This window comes from Ceratotherium simum, chromosome 5, assembly GCF_057802395.1.
Source record: "Ceratotherium simum simum isolate JZ-2026a chromosome 5, ASM5780239v1, whole genome shotgun sequence".
Classification (NCBI taxonomy): domain Eukaryota; kingdom Metazoa; phylum Chordata; class Mammalia; order Perissodactyla; family Rhinocerotidae; genus Ceratotherium; species Ceratotherium simum.
Window position 1 is genome coordinate 83,794,331 of NC_141904.1, and position 20,489 is coordinate 83,814,819.

The 20,489-nt window shown below is 48.7% G+C and overlaps 1 protein-coding gene across 2 annotated transcripts in view; it reads left to right on the forward strand.

Moving 5' to 3' along the window:
• IRAK2 (interleukin 1 receptor associated kinase 2) overlaps positions 1-20,489 on the forward strand; it is an 85,931-nt gene that overhangs the window by 46,942 nt on the left and 18,500 nt on the right. For both annotated transcript variants that reach the window (XM_087431487.1, XM_004443595.3), the window contains 6 exons: positions 7,086-7,232; positions 13,233-13,324; positions 14,880-15,074; positions 15,157-15,221; positions 17,550-17,664; positions 19,238-19,347. In XM_087431487.1, the coding sequence (XP_087287613.1) occupies positions 7,086-7,232; positions 13,233-13,324; positions 14,880-15,074; positions 15,157-15,221; positions 17,550-17,664; positions 19,238-19,347 (724 nt within the window). The remainder of the gene's footprint in view (positions 1-7,085; positions 7,233-13,232; positions 13,325-14,879; positions 15,075-15,156; positions 15,222-17,549; positions 17,665-19,237; positions 19,348-20,489) is intronic.

The window sequence follows — 20,489 nt, forward strand, 5'->3', positions numbered from 1 at the left end:
CTGCATGCAGAAGCCTCTCAAGGGAAGGAAGTGGGCGTAAATAAACAAAATATAAATAGGTAACTATTCTAGGTTTCACTTTATTCAAGGATAAAACAGAGATAGCGATTGAACCTTCTCCCCAGAGCTGTTATCTGAGTTGAAAAGGCCATGTGTGTGGGACCAAGCTCGACCTGGGGTTGGGGATGTGATAGTGGCGATAGCAAGTGACAGCTTATGGCTGTGGAGCACTTCATCCTCATGGCAACTCTCTGGGGGTGGGGGTGCAGTTCTGTCTCTGCTTTGTTGATGAGGCTTAGACAGGTCCCACCGAGAGCCTGACTGCGGCTCGAGGAGCTGGTTGGATGCATGCAGGAGTGCTGTGAGTCCATCATTAAGTGATTCACCCTCGTTAGAGAGAGTGTGGGACATCCTGAAAATACAGAGCAGAGAGAACAAGGCATCAGGCCCGTCCCCGGCCGTGAACCGTGAAGGGGGCGCAGAGAAACGCTTCTGCTCCCCCACCTCTGTCCCCCCGTGCCTGAGACTCAGCCCTTGTCACTCTGGGTTAAGCCAGTTGTTCTCAGCCTCGCCCAGGGAACTTGCAGGAACACCCAGACTCTGATTTAATTGGTCTGAGAACCAATAGGTCAAGCCCTTTCCACCCACAGCCACCAAAGCTGTTACTTGGATCCCTGCCATCCCCTCCCCATCCCTGGGGGTCCGGGCAGGGAGAGGAACCCCGAGCTGCCTGTCCTGTGTGCGCCAAAGCTGGCTGCCGATGGCACAGGCAGGCGGAAGCAGGTCCCACCTCTCCTCTAGCTGGGCTCCTGTGTTACTCTGCCCCGCGGCCACTGTGCCTTTCAGGACTATGCCACTGAGAAGATACAAATGAAGCTCAGAGGGTTAAGACCTTTGCCCTCAGGCACACAGCAAGGAACAATAGAGGCTGGATCACAGTTTATAGTTTTGGATCTCATGATCCTGCAGAATGAACTTCATATGTAGAATCTTTTTGAGAATATAATCCTGGGGAGAAAAGATGCTTGTCCTGGAAGCATGAGGCTGCTCCTGTGTGTCAGTCATAGGAATGATATAACCAGCTTGCTTCTCCGTCTTGGCCTTGGCAGACAGGAAACTCTGAGTGAGGTTCGAGCTTGTCACAACCCTTTCCTTTGAGCATTTTGGCCTCCTTTACCCCATCCTGCCCTCGATTTTCTATTTTTATGTCAACGGCGCTGTGACATGCCAATCTGGAGTGGGTGTCATCGTATCTGCGCAGCTATCAGAGATCAGGTTTCCAGGCACTCAAGCAGAGAAGCCACGGTTTCCCCCTCTTCTGGTTTTGATGGTGGGAAAGAGGCAAGCCAAGGCCTGCCCTGCGCCATCCAGCTCAGACCGGGCATCAGCAACTCCAGGCTGGAAATGAAGATGTTTGATGTTTATACATATTATCTATTGTCTGCGTTTGAAAGACATCTAAACCCACTGCATGCTGAAACAGGGGTTTCACCGGAAACTGAAACTGCTCATCAGATTGTCACTGTGGCCCTGGGGCCTGACTTGGGGCTCTGTCAGCTGACCTCTGTGGCTGGGTGTGGCCCTCCAAGTGTGACTAGGTGGGAGGGTGGGTGTCAGCCCGAGGTGTGCTGACAGGCTCAGTTGCTGACTGTAGCCCCTGTGATGCTGCAGGATGGTTGTCCCTTCCCCGTGTGCGGGTCCCCCACCCCCGTATGCTTGCATGTGACACAGGGTGCCAGCTGTACGCCATTGCATGTCACTTCAAAAGAACAAGAAAAACAAAGAGAAAAGCTGAATTCTCTTTAGGATGAGAACGTAAAGCAGCCTCTTATATTCCTCATGGGTGGAGGCAGTAGAGATGAGCCAGAAATGGGCTGTGGCCTCGATGTTCCTGCCAGATATGTCCTGACAGAGGCAAAGATCTGTGCAGAAAAGGAAACAAAAAAGGAATAGGACACTGAAGTGAGGTCAGGCCGGATGATCATCCTCACCTCTATTTGGCTGATGAGGAAACCGAGGCTCAGCTGGGCCTCAGACGGGGGGAAGGTGCTGCTGCCTCTGGGGCCACAGGCATTTTGGGGTGCAGGGGAGAGCTTCAGGAAGCCGATGTAGCTGGGAGCATCTCCTACGATTGTGGGCCTGGCTCTGCAGGAAATCGCTGTCTGGGGTCCTCTTCACCAGCAGGCCCAGTTCAAGGGGAGCCGGGGCTAGGCTGTGGCTGGTCTCGCACAGAGGAACCCCCTCCACTCTTTTGCCTCGTACACAGATGTCATGAGGACACCACTGAAGTGGGCCTTTGAGGAGCACAGGTGGGATCTTACCCAAGGCGGTTTGTGGAGGGAAGATGCCAGGAAAGAGGCCGTCTGCCCGGGCCAGAGGGGGGAAGGCAGGGAGGATGAGGACTCTGAGTGGTCTGGGGTGGCCCCTTCCTCCTGGGGCAGGGACACAGTGTTTGCTTCTGTACACACCCCGGGGGGGGGGGCAGCTCTGTGCCGGATCATGAATCGGCATTCACTGTGGGCAACTGTTCACTGTTGTCTTTGTGTACAAGGGACTGTGTGTTCTCCCTGGGCCTGTGGAAGGCAAGGACCTGTGATTTTATGAGTCCTGCTGGCAAGGCTGCTGTTGGGAGGAACCTTGCTTTTAGGCTCCCAGTTTTGGCCAGGAGGGCCTTGGCCTGATGGGAGTTGGGGTGGGGCCGTGTGGTCCATGGATGCCTTTCTGAGGTACTTGAGGACCCCAGGTGGGGAGAAATGAAGTGTGTGTTCTGGGGGGCTCCCACAGTGGGGCATGAATCCTGCCCACAGCCCTGGCCTCCCCACCTTCCTGTCTCAAGGTCCATTTGTCTCACTTTCTCCCTCAGGTGGGTCTCCTCACCTCCCTGCATCTCCGTTTCCTTACTTGCTACTTCCAGGGTTGTGGTGAGGATACTTGTAGTGGAAATAGAAAGTACACATCTTAGACAGTCCGTGGCAAAAAACGGGAAGTGAGCTGGATCTGCGTCTAGCTCGCCTGCTTGCGAATCTGGGCCGGACGGATTCCCCAGGGCAAACGGCCGCTCACTATAGTTTAGAAGACGCCGTTCTAATCTTTATTTTAGTTAGCTTGCTTGCTGATTTTTTTTCTCGAGACATAATTTACTATATTGTTGAAAAATTCTACAATGTGAATAAACTAAAAAACAAGAAATCCCCCAAAACCCACAATATAAAATCGTTGATAAGCACAGTGATACCGAACCAAGTGGGCTCGCCTCCTGGTGAGTTAAATAAGACTCTACACCAGTGGAGGATGTCTCACAAAGTAAAGTATATTTGCAGCAAATAGGAGGTCATGAGGAATCACTTCCAAAGTCATGACATCCCTGAACAAAGGGAAGCAGGAACTTTTATTTTGGTTGGGGAATGAATATTCAAAAGGGAGAGGCAGGGATTTGCTTGCACAGGCTCAGCTGGAGAACACGCTTCCACATAATGAGGCCTAAGCTCCTCCTGGAGGGATCTTTGCATTAAACATAAGGCAAAGGTCATGGGCATAGCTCTTGTGGTGAGGCTTGGTCAGTTTCAGGATGGCTGGTGGTTACATCTCCTTAACATAGAAAAGGAAAAGAAACAACTTGGAAAAACAGTTAATTGCTTCCAAACCCACCTTTGAGTTTCTCACACCTAGTTGGTGACACCACCACCTAGAAATAATCGCTAACATTTTTTGTATATTTTTCAGTCTTTTTCTCTTCATGTATAGATGTCTTCTATACTTTTACATATATTTTACAAAAAAAACTGGTAATGTAATGTATATCTTCTTTCGTTGTCACTCAACAATATATTGTGGTTGCCAGAGGCAGAGGGTGGGAGGTAGACAAAATGGGTGAAGGGAGTCAAAAGGTACAAACTTCCGGTTATAAAATAAATACGTCCTGGGGATATAACGTACAGCATGGTGACTGTAGTTAACAATACTGCATTGCATATTTGAAAGTTGCTAAGAGGGTGGATCTTAAAAGTTCTCATCGCAAGGAAAAAAATTGTAACTATATGTGGTGTGACACATCTTGACTAGACTTATTGTGGTGATCATTTTGCAATATATACAAATATCGAATCATGTTGTACACCTGAAACTAATGTTATATGTCAATTATATCTGAATTTAAAAAAACAATATATTAACAGCTTTCCATGTTGATGGATATACACATACATCATTTTAGTTGCTATTAAAGTGAAAAAAAACCCACACAAGTTAAAAAAATTTAAACGAATAGTTCAATTCATACAAACAGAAAGTAGAATGGTGGTTGCCAGGCTCTGGAGGAGGGGAATGGGAAATTGTGTTTAATGGGGACAGAGTTTCAGTTTGGGAAGATGAAAAAGTTCTGGAGATGGATGTGCTGATGGCTGCACAACAATGTGAAGGGACTTAAATGCCACCGTCTGTAGACTTAAAAATAGTTAAGATGATAAATTTTGTGTTATGTATATTTTACCACGATTAAAAATATAAATATAATAAAACAAAAACAAAGTATAAATGATTCAGAGTTGTATTAAATGAAAAATAAAAGACGTACACCCTTGGGGCCAGCCCGGTGGCTTAGTGGTTGAGTTCGTGCACTCTGCTTCGGTGGCCCAGGGTTCACAGGTTCGAATCCTGGGTGCGGACAGACACACCGCTCCTCAAGCCATGCTGTGGCGGTGTCCCACATACAAAATAGAGGAAGATGAGCACGGATGTTAGCTCAGGGCCAATCTTCCTCACCAAAAAAAAAAAAAAAAAAGACTCCCACCCTACTCTCCTTCCACTCTGTATGTGGGCTGTTGAAGAGATAACCAATATTTTAAAACAACAACAACAACAGTAATGAAGTTCCTGTACTGCGAGTGAAGGGTTTGCATGCAGTATCTCCCTTAGTCTTCCTGAAAGGGGTCCAAAGTAAGTATAGCTGGAAGCGATGGGGCTGGTTTCCACTCCAGAGCCTGGACTCTGAGCAGCTAAGCTCTGCCACTTCTTTTATAAGATAGTTTCATTTCAAAGAACAATGTATCAGTGACAGTAAAGGAAACACAAGGACAAAGTCACCCATTATCCCCTATTCAGCCTTCTTGTTCCTTTTGGCTATTCCCTCCAGCCTTTCTTGAGATGTTCCCACCCTTCTCTCCTGCTTTTCTGCAGTGGCCCCAGGGTGGTGCCATCTGCAGAGGGGAGTAGGGGCTGGAGGGCGGGTAGTGACAGTGGTGTTTGTGTAGTTCTGCCCTAGCCAGATGGGAGGACCGTGAAACCAGCCCCAGGTTTGAATCTTACCAGCTATTTGACTTGGCACAAATCATTTCACCTATCTGATTCTCAAAATGCTCAAAAATAAAATGCAGCTAATTCTGTTAACCATCGGAGATTGTCGTTAAAATCAAATAAATCTGCATGTGCCATACAAGTGTAGTGCCGTGAATTTAGGCGTTTTTTGTTTTTTTTTTTTTTTTGTGAGGAGGACTAGCCCTGAGCTAACATCTGATGCCAATCCTCCCCTTTTTTCTTGAGGAAGACTGGCCCTGGGCTAACATCTGTGCCCATCCTCCTCTACTTTATATGGGACGCTGCCACAGCATGGCTTAGCAAGCGGCACGTCAGTGCGCGCCCGGGATCCGAACCTGTGAACCCCGGGCCCTGCAGCAGAGCGCACGCACCTAACTGCTGCGACACAAGGCCGGCCCCCTAGGCATTCTTAATATCGTTCTAGCCCCAAAGCTTGGGCTTGAAAATCTTGGTCCCACGGTAGGGATTGGTTTTGTTTAGAGACAGAGTTTACTTGTTGGAATAAATGCTCCTGGAGACTCAAAGGCTGGAGGCGTTTTGTCTAGCCCCACCTGATGCTCCATGTGGGGGTGAGCAAGTCAGCGGCCTTATCTCAGACTTCAGTGCCCCCGTTTTTTCGATTCTCAAACATGGGTCCACCTCAAACCACTAGAGGGTGAAGGGCCTTGAATGCAGGGCTGTAGAATTTGGACTTGATCTGGGAGGCAAAGGGGAGATATAAGGATTCAGGTGGAGTGTACACTTTATCTGGGCAATGAAGAGTCATAAAGGCTTTAAGCAGGGAAATGATGAGGCCAGATCTGTGTTTTAGTAAGATGCGCCCTGGCTAGGGATCTGGAGGCCTCCCCAGCTGGGGGCAGCGGCCAAGACAGAGGTGGAGGAGGGGAGAGGAAGCTAGTTCGCAGAGAGCAGGCTCTGAGAAGCTGGCTGGAAGCCAGGGCAGGATATACCCTTGCAGCACCTTCGGGGTTTCCCAAATCGATGTTAAGGGGAAGTGATTACTCTCAAGAAGGCAGGTGACCTCCACCCAGGCTTCTTTGGCCAGTCCTGCCTGCCCAGGCTGTGTGATCTTTGGCAAGCCACTCAACCTGCTCAGGCCTCAGTTTCCTCATCTCTAACAGGGATGAAATGCAAAGACCTGGTGAGGATTTGATGTATGCAAAGCTAGGCCTGGGCCTGGCAGTGTTGGCACTCAGTGGATGTAGCTGCTATTTTCAGGGTTTTCATCTATAAAATGGGGAAGAACACACGTTTCCACTGCTTGTGGAAGGGAAAGGACTGCCAGAACTTTTATATTTAGGGGCTCGACTAGGGACTTAGTGAGATGGATATCTTTAACTTCCCCACGTGTTCAGGGAATTGTATAGCCATACAAAGTCCTTTCATGTCTGTGTTCTCATTTCCCCTGCTCCGAACAGCCCTGTGAGATAGGCAAGCAGCAATTATCATTATTATCATCTCCATTTTATAGGTGAGGAGACAGGCTCAGAGAAGGAAAGTGACTTGTCTAAGGTCACATAGCTACTAGGATTGGAAGGCAGATGTGTCTGACTCAGAGCTGGGCCGATCACAGGAGGGAGACTGTCACGTCCAACCGCTGCATTTTACAGAGGAGGAGGCCAAGGCCCAAAGAGGGAAAGAGCTCACCGGGGCACACCGTGAATTCGGGGCAGAGCCAGGACTAGAATCCGGTCTCTTACTTCTAGACCCAGCCCCTCAATGGCTACCCCACTGCATTGACCGATAATAACTTTCTTTCCCCCTTGTTTCAGGGAAACCAGCTCCTGAAATCAAGTCTTCCATCCCATATGTCCCGGATGCTGTGAAGCCAGGAAGGCCTTTGGCAGCTTCTGCAAGAAACACCAAGGATGAAGAGGAACAGGGGCAGCCCGTGAGGACAGCTGCCTTCCCAGGCTCAAGTATTTTTAATTAAATTTAATTTTTTATTCAAAGGAAATTTATTTAAGGAAATCATGTATCTATAAGGATATTCAGCTCAGCATATAGTAGCAAAAAACTGGAAACAACAATGGGGATGGTAAAATTAATGACAGAAGGTCACAACAGTAATACTGTTGCATAACAACGATACTGTTAACAACAATACTGTTAACAATGACGTAGATATTTATATGTACATGGAAACATGCTTACGATATATTGAGTTTAAAAAGTCAGATAACAAAAGAATGTGTACCATTTCTTACTTTTTTTTTGCTGAGGAAGATTTGCCCTGAGCTAACATCTGTTGCCAATCCTCCTCTTTTTGTATGTGAGCTGCCACCACAGCACGGCCACTGACAGATGAGTGGTGTAGGTCCGCGCCCGGGAACTGAACCCAGGCTGCCAAAGTGGAGTATGCTGAACTTAACCACTAGACCATGGAGGCTGGCCCCCATGTCTTACTGTTTTTATAAAAAGAAAGAAATAACTCAGTCAATGAAAGCTTTCTGTGTGCCAGACACTGTTCCAAGCACTTCACAGAGGTTGCCTTATTTAACCCTCAGTCAGCTGCGTGAGTTAGCTATTATAACTGTCCCTGTGTCACAGGTGAGGAAGCTGAAGTACAGAGAGGTCACGTAGCCTCCCAAGGTCATGTGCTTCAGGCCCAGGTATTTCACCTGTGGTTCCCAAGCCCCCCGCACAGCCCTGGCCCTGGCAGCCACGAGGTGGGGCACTGCGGGTGCTGCCCGCCCCCACATCCCCCCTCCATTACCAGTTGCAGATTTGCTGCTTCGTTCTGCAGCGCCTGAAGCACTGAGGGGGAGAGGGATCTGCTCCAGGTCCTGTGAGCAGGAAGCAGCCTCTGAGCAGTGTGATCTGAACGCGGTGTCCCTCACCCCTGCACACACTGCTGTCCCAAAGCCTTTCAGACCACTTCAGTTTGGTCTCCCTCCCCTCGTGCCCAGGGAAGGGCTCGGGACAGTTTGCCAAATGATGGAAGGACTCAGCCTGTGGATGACTTCCCTGAGGGGGACTGCTACCCGTGCCCACATCTCCATTCTCACCACCTCTGCCCTGGCGCCTGGCCTCCCTTCCACTCTCCTGCAGCCTCCTGTGGTGAGCCCAAGATCCCAAATCCATGAAACCTTAGTTCATTAACATGGTCCTGAAGCCAAGGTCATTGTTGGCTGAGAGGAGCGTGCATGGGCTTTTGCGTTAGACAGACCCGCATTTGAATCCCAGCTCTGCCACTTTCTAGCAGGAGAGTTCCTTAGCCTCTCAGAATCTCAGTTTCTTCATCTATAAAATGGGCATAATAATAGAACCTACGTCACCATATTGTTGCCACCATGTAAGTGCTCATTAAATGTTAGCTGATTTTAGGAGGGTTCCAGACACTCCAGATAGGTTGAGTCTAGAAAATTAATTCTAGACTAAGGAGTCTGAATTATTGCCTGTAGCTAAAGATAAAAACGTGTACAGAACTTTGATTAGCAATTAAAGATAAGAGGAAACAGCCTTAATGCAAATGTGATACTGGTTGATGGCCAGAGGGAAAAATAGTAATAAAATAGGGAAAGCCTAGGGGCTTGCTCGTGGGGATGGAGGAGGTCACAGTTGTAGCAGCTTCTTCTGATGTTCGTTATCTAGGCGACTGTAAAAAAGAAGCGTCATGTCTCTGCCAGCCTGTGCGCCAGTCACGGTCTTGAATCGCCCTCCAGAACACATGTGCCCTGGCAGGTCAAAATGATAAATACAATTTGTAGACGGAGACAGGCCCAAATGACAAAAAAGAGTGTAATCGTTAATTTCATCAAATAACCCAAATCGTGTCTTTTAGGAAAACCCCAAGGTTCCATTGGGCCCCAAACTTCAAGCTGATTGGTATCTTGTCGGAGTGGAGACTGTGGGGGCGGTGGGGGGCTGGGGAGGGCACAGACAGGTGGGAACAATGACTGCCTGCTGACCAGGAGACGCTGGGCCGCTGGGCCGGGAGCTTCTGGGCAGGGCCTCGCTGAATCCCCCTGACAGCCCAGGGAGGCGGGGCCCTTGTTGCTCACTGATAGCTGGGGAAGGATGCGTAACCTGCCAGAGCCTCATGGCTGGGAAGGTGTGGGACCAGGATTCAGTTCAGGTGAGTTGTCCCAGAGCCCACATCTTAGCCCTTCTGTATACTCACCCCTTCACAGTGGGTGGGGAGAAAGTGGGGAAGAGAGGTGGAGGAGAATGTGAGCAGGTGAGCCTCGGACAGGTCTGAGCACCTCATTAAACAGGTTCTCAAAGCTAGACGATCAAAGGGCTTTGAGTAGCTGAAGTAACTATCACAGGCCTTGGCTATAGGAGAGGCCATCGGGCTGTCAGTCAGAAGCTGTTGATTCTTATTCTACACGTGGTCTCACCAGCCTTGGTACTCCGTACGTAGCAGAGACTGATCTTTGTGCTCTAGGACTGTCATCTCTTTTAAAGATTTTATTTATTTATTTTTCCCCCAAAGCCCCAGTACATAGTTGTCTGTCATAGCTGCACATCCTTCTAGCTGCTGTATGTGGGACGCGGCCCCAGCATGGCTGGAGGAGCGGTGCCTCCGTGCGCACCCGGGATCCGAACCCGGGCCGCCGGCAGCGGAGAGCACGCACTCAACCGCTAAGCCACGGGGCCGGCCCTGTCATCTCTTTTAATCTGGACAAGAACTCTACGAGGAACAGGCTATTATTGCTCTTTTTTGAGAAAGCTAAAGAAATGAAGCACAGCTCCCCCCCCCAGTCATATCTTTAGTAACGATGGAGACAGGACTTGAGCCCAGTGCTGTCGGATACCAAGAAAGCAGGTGGGGAAGCTGCGGAGGCAGAGCCACCGCCAGCCACGGGGCAGGACTCAGAAAACCCCGAATCAGGTACAGCACTGCTCCGTGTCCTGTACTCGTGCCTACAACGATGCAACTCAGCAGGATGAGATTCAGAGCATTCTGCTTGGGAAATAGACATTCAAGAAAGATTTCTGTAGGAAATGGCTTTTTTTAGTAAGATTTTTGGCACACGAAGGGTTAACTCTTAGTGTTTTGGAAATGACCCCTGTGGAGACCAGCATCTCCCTGCCCGATTCCTTCCACAAGCCTTTACAAAGCAAGGGCTAGTGCTTATTTGATTTGTCAGCCTTGCGGTATTGGCCCAAATCCCAGTCCTTTTCTCCCCAAAACCACAGGGCTAAGTAGACTCAGCCAGTCTTCCAACTAGTAGCCCTCATATGTCACAAGAGCAGACTCAGCTGTCCCCTCAGCCCGAGAGGCCTGGTGCAGCCCTCGCAGCAAACCTCAGGCATCAAGTCAGACCAGAAAGTCATGGCTTGTGTGAGGCCAGCTCTGCCCTTGGAGTCTCTGGGCCAAGGGGGAGGAGCAGGGCCAGGTGAGCAGTGAGAGCCCTGCCCTGTCGGCGCTGGGCTGCAGCGCGGAGGGAAGCTCCGGAGCTGCGATCCCCAGGGTGTGCAGCCTGAACCCCCAGTGGTACGTGAGAACATGGTGTTAGAAAAAATATACATCACATGCACACAAAAAAGAGGGGTTTCAGGGCTAAATGCGTAATATGTGAGTTAACGTGAATTGAAAGAAAACGGCTCAGAGAGGTGGCCAACAACGAGGAGGTGGATGAATGTGACCGTGCTTTGCGTGGCTGTGGTTTGTGGGACGCCGGCCAAGGGTGGGGAGCTGAGGCCAAGAGAACGCAGGGCAAGGGCAGAGGCCTCCGTCCTGGAGTGTGGCGGGAGCCTTTCTGCCAGGCGGGGACCCTGCCCCTGCCAGCGGCCAGCGGCCAGCACAGGCCTGTGTTAGTCCAGGTCACCTGGGAACAGAAGCCAAGATTAACAGGCAGGGATTTTCGCAGGACAAATGCCTGAGAGAAAATGGGGAGGGAGCTGGTGGGGCTGAGGGAGCCTTTGGAGCCCAAGGGAAGGAGAGAGGGTGGGCAGGTTGGGTGGGAGTGTCCTGCCTGCCTGCAGTCTCAGGCAGGCTCCCAGGGTGTCCTTGGAGAGACCAGAGTTGTCATCAGAGTCCTGAGTCTCCCCCAGTCTCCCCTCCGCACTCAGTCCTGGGGCACAGGGGAGCAGCCCGCGGGCAGCGTGGGCCGGGTACAGATGGGGGATGGATTCGGGGGAGCAGCAGGCTCCCGCGCAGTTATGCTGCCAGCAGCTGGTCTGCAGCGCATTGCTGGTTTTATTTATTTTATTTTATATTCTGGTTTTATTTTTTCCTTTTTTTTGGCAAAGGTTTACCTCCAGTCTGAGCTATAGCTCTTACCTCTGAAGCTCAGTTCACAGTTACAGTGCACTGAGGGACCGAGAGGGTGCGTGTGCCTGGGGTGCACACCTGAGTGTGTATTTTGGAGAGGGGTGTTTATTGTTAGTACCCCTTTCTGGGGTTCCCTGGTGCAGTGTGGGCGTGCAAACACGGGACCTTGTAAATATAGTTCTTTCAAATATAGCCACCCCTGGAAAATGTGAAGAAAACAGAACTAAAGACCCTTGAAGCAGCAGAAGCCCCGGGGAGAGAGGCATAGGGCGGCCCCTCTGCTTGGCTCTGTGGGATGAAGGAGCCTCAGACCCCGTCTCAGGGAGTTTTGTTTTGTCAGCTCCTGGGTGAATAGTTGAGCAAGGCTGGTGCTAGTTTCACCGTGGTGCTATTTTCAGTCTTCTGAAATAGTTTTTTTTTATGGCCAAAGTTCCAGATTAATCACTCCTTTCCGGATGTCATGAACCAGAAATGCCTGAAGCAGGTGGATTTGGCTAGCAACCCTGGGGTTGAAGCCAGGTTCCCTAGGAAGGGCGGGCCCCTAGTTACTCAGAGGCCATTCCTGCTGGGGAGCCACTTGATTATTTCCAGATGGTGACATCTGAAGCTTCTGGCTTCTGGCCAAGGCCTGCTTCCATGTGGATCAGCCACCACAGCCCGTCTCATGCCCAGCCTGCACCCACTCTGATCCGGCAGACCCCAGACTGCCTCATTAGTCTGCAGATTCATCTTCACGTGGTGCCTGGGGAAGAAGTGTCACCCTCTTTACCCTGACTTTTACCTAATCCTAAACTGCTCTTCAAGCCTTCTCTCTTGTGACTCTTCTTCATTAAGGGATCAAGAGCACAGACTGGAGCCATTGACCGTGGGCCCTTGGAAAGGTTACTTAACCTCTCTGTGCCTCAGTTTCACCGTCTGTAAAGAGTAGATGATGATGATGGTACCTGTCTCCTAGGATTATTGTGAGGGTCGAATGAGGTAACACAGAGTGAAGCGTTTAGAACAGTGTTTGGCGTGATGTCAGTGTTGGGTAAGTGAGCGTGCCTGTAATCTTTGCTGCACGCCCAGGCTTTCCCACTGCCATGCCTCCTCATGGCCCGGTTCCACTGCCTCAGTGCCCTCCTGCCTCATAGCCACTTGTCAAAAACATTTCCCGGTTTTTCAAGCCCAGGTCAAATGCACCTTCCTCTGTGTAACCCTCCTTGATCTCCCTGCCTGCTATGGCCAGCCTCGTCTGCCTCTGACCGCAGAGGTTGGTTAATGCCATTCCTGCCTTGGTGGAGGTTTCTGGAAGGCAGGCTCCGTAGCTACTTCACCTCTGTGTTCTCCTCTGCTCCTTATGCAGGACAGTGTAGGGGTTAGAAGTCACATGAATCTTCATTTGAAGGCTGGCTCTGCCAATTCCTCTCTGTGTGGCCCTGGGCAAGTGGCCACCTCCAGTGCCTCGATTTCTCCATTGATCAAATGGGGATTATTTATAGGACTGACCCATAGGGCTGCCATAAGACTTCAATGAGGTAACTGGTGAGGAGTGTGTAAGCCGGTGTCTGGAAGTACCAGGAAATGGCCGCTGTCATTATTGACAATAAGTGTTTGTGCAGTGAGTGAGAGAGTGGCTTGGTCTGGGGACCAGAGGGAGACCCCTCTCGCCTTTCTTCAGTGATCAGTGGCCTGACCCACAGTCCCTCCTTTCCAGGGCCCACTCCAGCCAGAGCCAACCTCCTGCCTCCTCCTGAAGATGCCTCTTCTTCCTTAAAAACCGACCTTCCCGCTTCATCTGATTCAAAGGTAAATCCCTCCCACCAAGCAATCTCCCCCAACTTGTGGCTTTCCCTCAAAAATGCCATGTGTTTATTCTCCGAGACCAGTTGAGGGGTTTGGGGTTGGGGTGAGGGGAGAGAGGAGACATCGAATTGCTCTGAGCTTCTAAGACTGTAAGTGTTGGAGTCAGTAAACCTGGGGCGGGGGGCCAGGAGAGGGTGCACTTTAGTGAATATTGTTTTTAATGAGCTTTTCCATTATTTGTATTTAAACAGGAGCTGATCATTGGCATCTATCTTCCTCCCCCCAAAAATATATTGCTTGCAGTAGTCATTTGCTTACAAACTGCCTCCCTTCCAACCTTTTTTCAACCTGAAATATGTCTGAGTTATCCTGAATTTTCAATCACTTGGGTCCAGGGCCGCATGTGACTTCTGTGGGTTTTCAGCAGTTCTGTCTTCATGAGCCCTTTCCTTCATTAAAAAAAAATTTTTTTTAATTATGTCTTACGATTGCATTAATAGAAAGAGGAACATAATCTAAGCTGGATTAAAAAGTGAAACATTTTATTTGACTCTAAAAGTTTATTTTTGTTCTTCTGATTTTAAAAGAAATTGAAACGTTTTCAAGGGCCCCTAAAGGTGTCGTGGGCGGGTGCCTGGTGAGGAAGCCAGCTCTCTGTGGGTCTGCGTAATGGAGCTCTCCCAGAAAGGAGACTGCCACTTAAGCAGGGTTTTAATTTTCTTTGAAAATTAATCATTTTCAAAAATGATTTAATAACAGGAGAATGATCATGGTTTAATGTTAAGTGAAAATACCAGAAATCAAAACTATGTGTGTGGCATGATTCCAATTTGTTAAATAATCCTTATGTATCTAATTGGCAAGGAACACAGTAAACTGGAACAGCAGTTGAGTGGATAATGGGATTATGGATGATTTCCTCATCTAACTTTCTAACACTGTTTCTAAGAACATGTGCGATTTAAACAGGTGTAGGTTTATGTACAGCTGTTCTTAAGAAGGGAAGTTATTGGAGCAGACCTGCTTTTTATGGGCTCACGCTTGTAAGCAGTTTCCGAAGCTCTGATGACAGAATCGTGTTTGCTTATGTGAACCTGTGCCCCGCTTCCCAGCGTGTACACCACGTATAGGACCAGGGGCACCAGCTTGGCCATTGCCCAGCCGTGTGACCTTACCTCAGCTCTTTGACCCCCTTGGTGCTCACCTTTATAAACGGGTGAAAAAAGGAAACATCAACCATGTGCCAGGAATACTCACATTTTAGTTAATCCTCAAAATCACTCTTTGGAGTACTATTGTTAGCTTCATTTTTGCTGAAGAAGAAATTAAGGCTCAGAGAGATTAAGTAACTTGTCCTAGGTCACAGAGCAAGTTTGAGGCAGGGCTGGGATTTGAGCTGGCCCTGTTCATGTCGTTTTTACCATTCCTCCTCACTGCATAAGATGATCCCCTCCACCCCTCAGCTCTGGTGTTCTAAGATACCCTGAAGTGGTAGGGAAAATAATATTTTCCATATTAATTCCATATTGATCTCTGTCTCTTCTCTCTGAATTCCTAGGATGTCAGCACCTCCATTCCTAAGCAGGAAACTCTTTTGAGCCTGGCCGGAGACAGCCTTTTCTGGAGCGAGGTGGACGTGGTCCAAGCAACTGACAACTTCAACCAAAACCACAAAATCAGCGAGGGGACCTTTGCTGACATCTACAGAGGGCAAAGGCATGGCGAGCCCTTCGTCTTCAAGAAGCTCAGAGAGGTGAGCGCTTCTTGGTTTCTAGTAAGGGTGGCGGCTGCAGGAGTGAGGCTAGATTTTCATGTTTCAATGTCTTTTCCCACAGATGGCCTGCTCAGGTCTAGGATCAATCAAAAAATTTTTCCAGGCAGAGGTACAAATCTCTCATAGGTAAGCCTCTCCTTTGGAAAATACGTTGTTTCATAATGATGACGGCTCACCCTTATATAGTGCTGCTTCTGTGGCAGGCATGTTTTAAGCACTCTGTATGTACAAACTCATTTACTCCTCACAAGAATTCTGTAACGTAGCTGCTATTATCACATTATTTTACACATGGGCAAATTGAAGCACAGAGAGGTTAAGTGTCTTGTCCAAGATCACACAGCTAGTAAGGGGCAGAGCTGGAATTTGAACCTAGGTTGATCTGGCTCCATATCCATGCTTTTTCTACGTAGCAACTATATTCATAGATTAGAATTATAAGAGAACGTTGGCTCACTTGGCCCAACTCCTTCCTGCCGGGGAGGAAGAAATCTGTTTCTATCCCATTTTTTGAGATGGGCAGAGACTTAATGATTCCAACTCCAGGGGCAAATCCATCTTAAAATCATAGTGCTCTAGAGCAGGAGTGGGCAAATGACCCACAGGCTAACTGTGGCCCCGCCTGTGTTTGTACGGCCTGAGAGCTAAGAATGATTTTTACATTTTTAAAGGATTGAAAAAAATAAAAAGAAGAAGACTATTTCATGACACATGAAAAGTTCATGAAATTCAAATTTCACTGTCTATAATTAAATTTGATTGGAACACAGCCACGCTCATTTATTTCTGTCTCGTCTATGGCTGCCTTTGTGTGATAGTGCACAATTGAGTAATTGCAGCAGAGACCATATGGTCCACAAAGTCTAGAATATTTACTGTCTAGGTCTTTACAGAGAAATTTTGCTGACCTCTGGTCTTGAGCAATAAGCGCCTTCAAAAGTCATCTTCAAACCTGCTCATTTTACAGATGAGGAAACTGAGGCTGGAGAAGTGAAGTGAGCCCTGTCACAGAGCTGGGTGGGGACTGGGAAGGAGAAAGGGAGGACTGTCTGGAGACCTGGGGACTTGTCCTGGCTCTGCCATCATTGACTGATGAGTTCAACCAAGATGTATGGGGCACCTGTCGTGGGCTGGACATCAGCTGTCATTCAACCTTAGCAAGTCCCTGTCTGAGTTCCTCTGCCAATGAGCAGCCAAGTAATGCATGATAATTGTAGAGTATTTTAAGAAATAAAGAAAATTATAAATAAGAAAATAGAAACCACCTATTTTTCCATAGCACCTATAATTAACTACTACCGTATTAATATTTTGATTTCCATCCTTTAATCCTTTCTCTATTCATACACTTGTATGAATACACACACATACACACATATACACATACACACACATTTAATGGAAACTGGAAGTCTAATCCCCTTCCACCTTGGCATAGTGCCTTCCTGGAGTCGGCAGTCATTCCTTCATTCACTGATTTGGCAAATGCAAGTTGTCAAGGCCGTTCTTGGCTCTAGGGAGTGCGGGCGTGAGGAGTACACAGTGGGGACAGTGAAGTGTAAGCAACTCTAATGAGTGTGAAAAGTCTGAAGTAGGATGGCCTGAGGGGAGTACGGGAGGGCAGAGGGATCAGGCAGGAGGCCATTACATAGTCCTGGGCAGAATTCATCAGGATCTGACCCAAAGCAGAGGAGTGGGGATTGAAGGGGACATTGGAAAGCTATTTATGACAGTGAATGGTGACTAGTTAGATAAGGGAGGTAAGGAGGTTTCTAGGAGGCTGGATGGATGGTGGTGCCCTTTGCTGAGATAATAACTGTGGGTGGAGAAGTAGGTTTGGGACTTGCTGAGTCTAGGCTGTTCACCTGGAGCATTGGGATGCAATTCGGCATTCAGGTCTGGAGCTGGAGGTGAGAGATTTTGGAGGGTTCCTCATGGAGGTGGGAGATACCTGGAGGAGCGGCTTATAAAACAAGATGATGAGCCTAGCCAAGGAGACTCAGGTTTCAGAGAAAGGCAGAGGAGGAGGGTCTTAGTGAAAAAGGCCAAGAAAGAGTGGCCAGAGAGGAAGGAGGAGGGAACAGAAACTTAGAGCCCAGCGGAAGAGGATTTTGGGAAAGCACCCTAGTCCTAGGAGTCAAACAGACCTGTGGTCTGATCCTGGCTTCACTGCTTGCTAGTTGTGACCTTGGGCAAGTTCCTTGACCTCTAAACTTCTGTTTCTGGAAGATGGGATGGTTAAGGTGTCATATACTGCAGAGCCGTGGGCAGGATAGCTGGGAGCCCCTTGACTTCAAGCTCCTTGAAGGCAGGCAGTTTTCATCCTGCTACCCTGGTGCTGGGCCCTCAGGGAGGTTGCGAGGGCAGAAGAGAGGTGGGAGGTGAGGAGATGGAGCAGTCTGTGATTATTCTTTATGTCTGACTCCTCACCCCTGCGCTGATGCCTGTTTTCAGATGCTGCCACCCCAACGTCTTACCTCTGCTGGGCTTCTGCACTGGAGAACAGTTTTACAGCTTGATCTACCCCTACATGGCAAACGGTTCTTTACAGGACAGACTCCAGTGTCAGGTAAGGGGCTGGGTCACGGTCAGAGAACAGGATCAGGCAGCACCCAGTTAGTGAGTCAAAGATCAAGGACTTACAGGAGTCCAGAGGGGAGAGAAGTCATCCAGAGAGGCCCTTCAAGGAGAGAAGTGAGGCTGGGATAGATAAGATCTGGCTAAACATCTTCGGGTAAAAATCTATGAAAAAAAATTATTTGACAGGAGGCATTTCATTTAAGTCAAGAGCAAGGAAATGGTATCCCATAGCACTAATTTTATTCAACATCATTCTGGCGGTGCCAGCCAATGCAATAGGACAAGAAAAAGAACTGAGAGATACAGAGTATGGAAAAGTAGAGGCAAATTTTTGTTAAAAAATGCTGTTCTAATGTATACCCATTTGCTTATGTATTCATGGAATATCTCTGGAAAGATACAAGAAACTGGTGCCTTGGCTGCCCCTGGGGAGAAGCAGGTAGCTGGGCACAGGACAGGAGGGAACCTTTTCATACACACCCTTTTGTACCTCTTGTATATTATACCATGTGAGTGTAATACCTATTAAGATTACAATTTTTAAAACAACCCTCTTTCCCGTAAAATCCTCCAACAGACGGAAAAAAGTTCTTCCACAACAGAATTATTGCTTCCCTTGGCAGGGCCCAGGCAAAGCAGTTATTCAGGGTATAATCACGATTGTTGGCTTTGCTGAGCTCTCACTGTGTGCGAGATGCTGTGATAAGGGCTTTACACACATCTCCTTCAGGCCTTGCCACAACCCAAGAGGTTTTGTCTATTTTCCAAAAGAGGAGTCTCTGGCACAGAGAGGCAAAGTGTCTTGCCCAAAGGAACACAGCTGACAAGTGTCAGGGCTAGGGTTTAAACTGAGTTCATGTGGTTCCAGATTTCAGAATTTTTGAGAAGAAATCTATTAGTATAGGCCAGTTCTTAGAGGATGTGGGACCTAGGACAGGACTTGAAGAATAAGTGGTGATGTAGCCTGGAGATTCAGCCTTAGAACAACATTGGCAGCATGTGGGGAAGGTGGGGGGCCTTAGCCCACCCAACAATCCCCATCAGCCCTTGTGAAGTCTCCCCAAATACACTTAAAATCGGCCTAAGGCCCATGTGCTTGGTGTGCCAACACAAGCTCCCTAGCTCCTCTCCCAGCCAGCCCCTCCTGGAGATAAATTCCAGGGCTGCGGTATAGTAGTCGTGAGACGAAAATAGCTGCTGCTTAGTGAGCACCCGCTGTGTGGCAGGCACTAGGCTGCGGGCACACCATACACTCCTTTGAATCCTTACGGCAACCCTAAAGCATAGGGATTAACGTTTCCATTTTGTATCTGAAGAAACCAAGGCTCAGAGATATTGAGGGTCTTTTCTAAAGTCACACAGCTAGTGTGTGTCTGAGCTGGGATTTACACCTGAATCTGTCTGGTGTCAAAACTGGTGCCCTGCCAGTAAACCATGCTGGCCAAGCCCTGTCGCCGAGGACGTGGAGGGCTGGAGGAGAGACAGGAGCCCGGGACTCTGCCATTGGGACTGTAAAAAGGCACAGGTAGGACTGTTTCACCTCCCCCTTTCCTTTCTCTCAGGGTGGCTCGGACCCCCTCCTCTGGCCCCAGCGCGTCAGCATCTGCTCAGGGCTGCTTCGTGCTGTGGAGCACCTGCACGGCCTGGAGATCATCCACAGCAACATCAAGAGGTGAGAGAGGTGGACTGGACCCCGTGGGGGCCCGGGCTGCAGGATGAGACAGCACACCTTCCTGGGTCCCCTCCCTCTCCCTCTGTCTCTCTTCTCTTTGCCTGTCTCTCCCCACCTTGCCTCCCTTGGGTCTCTTCTTTCTTTCTTTGTTATACCCTCAAAAAATCAGTGTTTTTGGGTTGTGTCTCTGCTTGCTGTCAGCATGAACTGCCTGCTTGTCACCATGCTCGTCTTTCTGAGCTGGGGTTTTCCCAGCAAGCTCTCCATGCCCCTGATGGATTTCACTTCCCACTCAGCAGCTGGTCTGGACCCGTTCCTTGAGCTTTGGGCCATGTCTGCCAACCCCCCTGGGATTTTGAGCTCCTTGCTCAGATCTTCTCGGGGACCTGCCCCCTGCTGTGTATCTGTTGGTGAAAGCAGCTCGTGTCAGGGCGGCTCCCTGCAGGTTAGGCGTGCACCCCAGCATCTCAGTACATGCTCTCAAGAGCAAGAGATCCCTGTCTGGGGACTGGCAGCATGGAGAGAGATTCTGGAAGATACCAGAAAATCTGGCAAAACTGACCTCGAAACCATAAAACTCACATTTCCCCAAAGTTCTCCCTCTCTTTCCATTTAGGAAGTGGAGCCCTTTCCTCTTTACTCTCCCCTCATTATTATTTGATCGCGCAAACAGTTGTAATAGTAAGAAAGAAAATGAAAGGGTGAGAGGTCGTCGTGACCCTACTGCCCAGTCTGAGTCATCAGCTGGCCTCCACTTTTCTGTTTCTTTTTTCAGCTGGTGCACACACAGAAGTCTTGGCCCCAAGGTAGCATGGTTACCTGGTAACCAACTCATAGTCTCTTTTTTCTCCTTCATTTAAACATGGTAAACATGTCCCCATGTTATATGTCATCATTTTCAGTGACTTCTTAGTCTTCCGTTGAAGGGATTTGCCCTTAATTTACTTAACTGCTCCTTATAGTGGATATGCAGTTGGTGTCTAGTTTTTAAAAAGACTACTTAAGGTTAGTTTGAATATTTTTGCAAATGTAGCTTAGTTTTTTTTTTTTTCCCCCTTCAGAGTGCTTTCTGAGAATGTTCACTCCCACGGTTTAGATAACTGGGTCCAAGAATATATTAATTGCTCTTCTTCCACATGAGC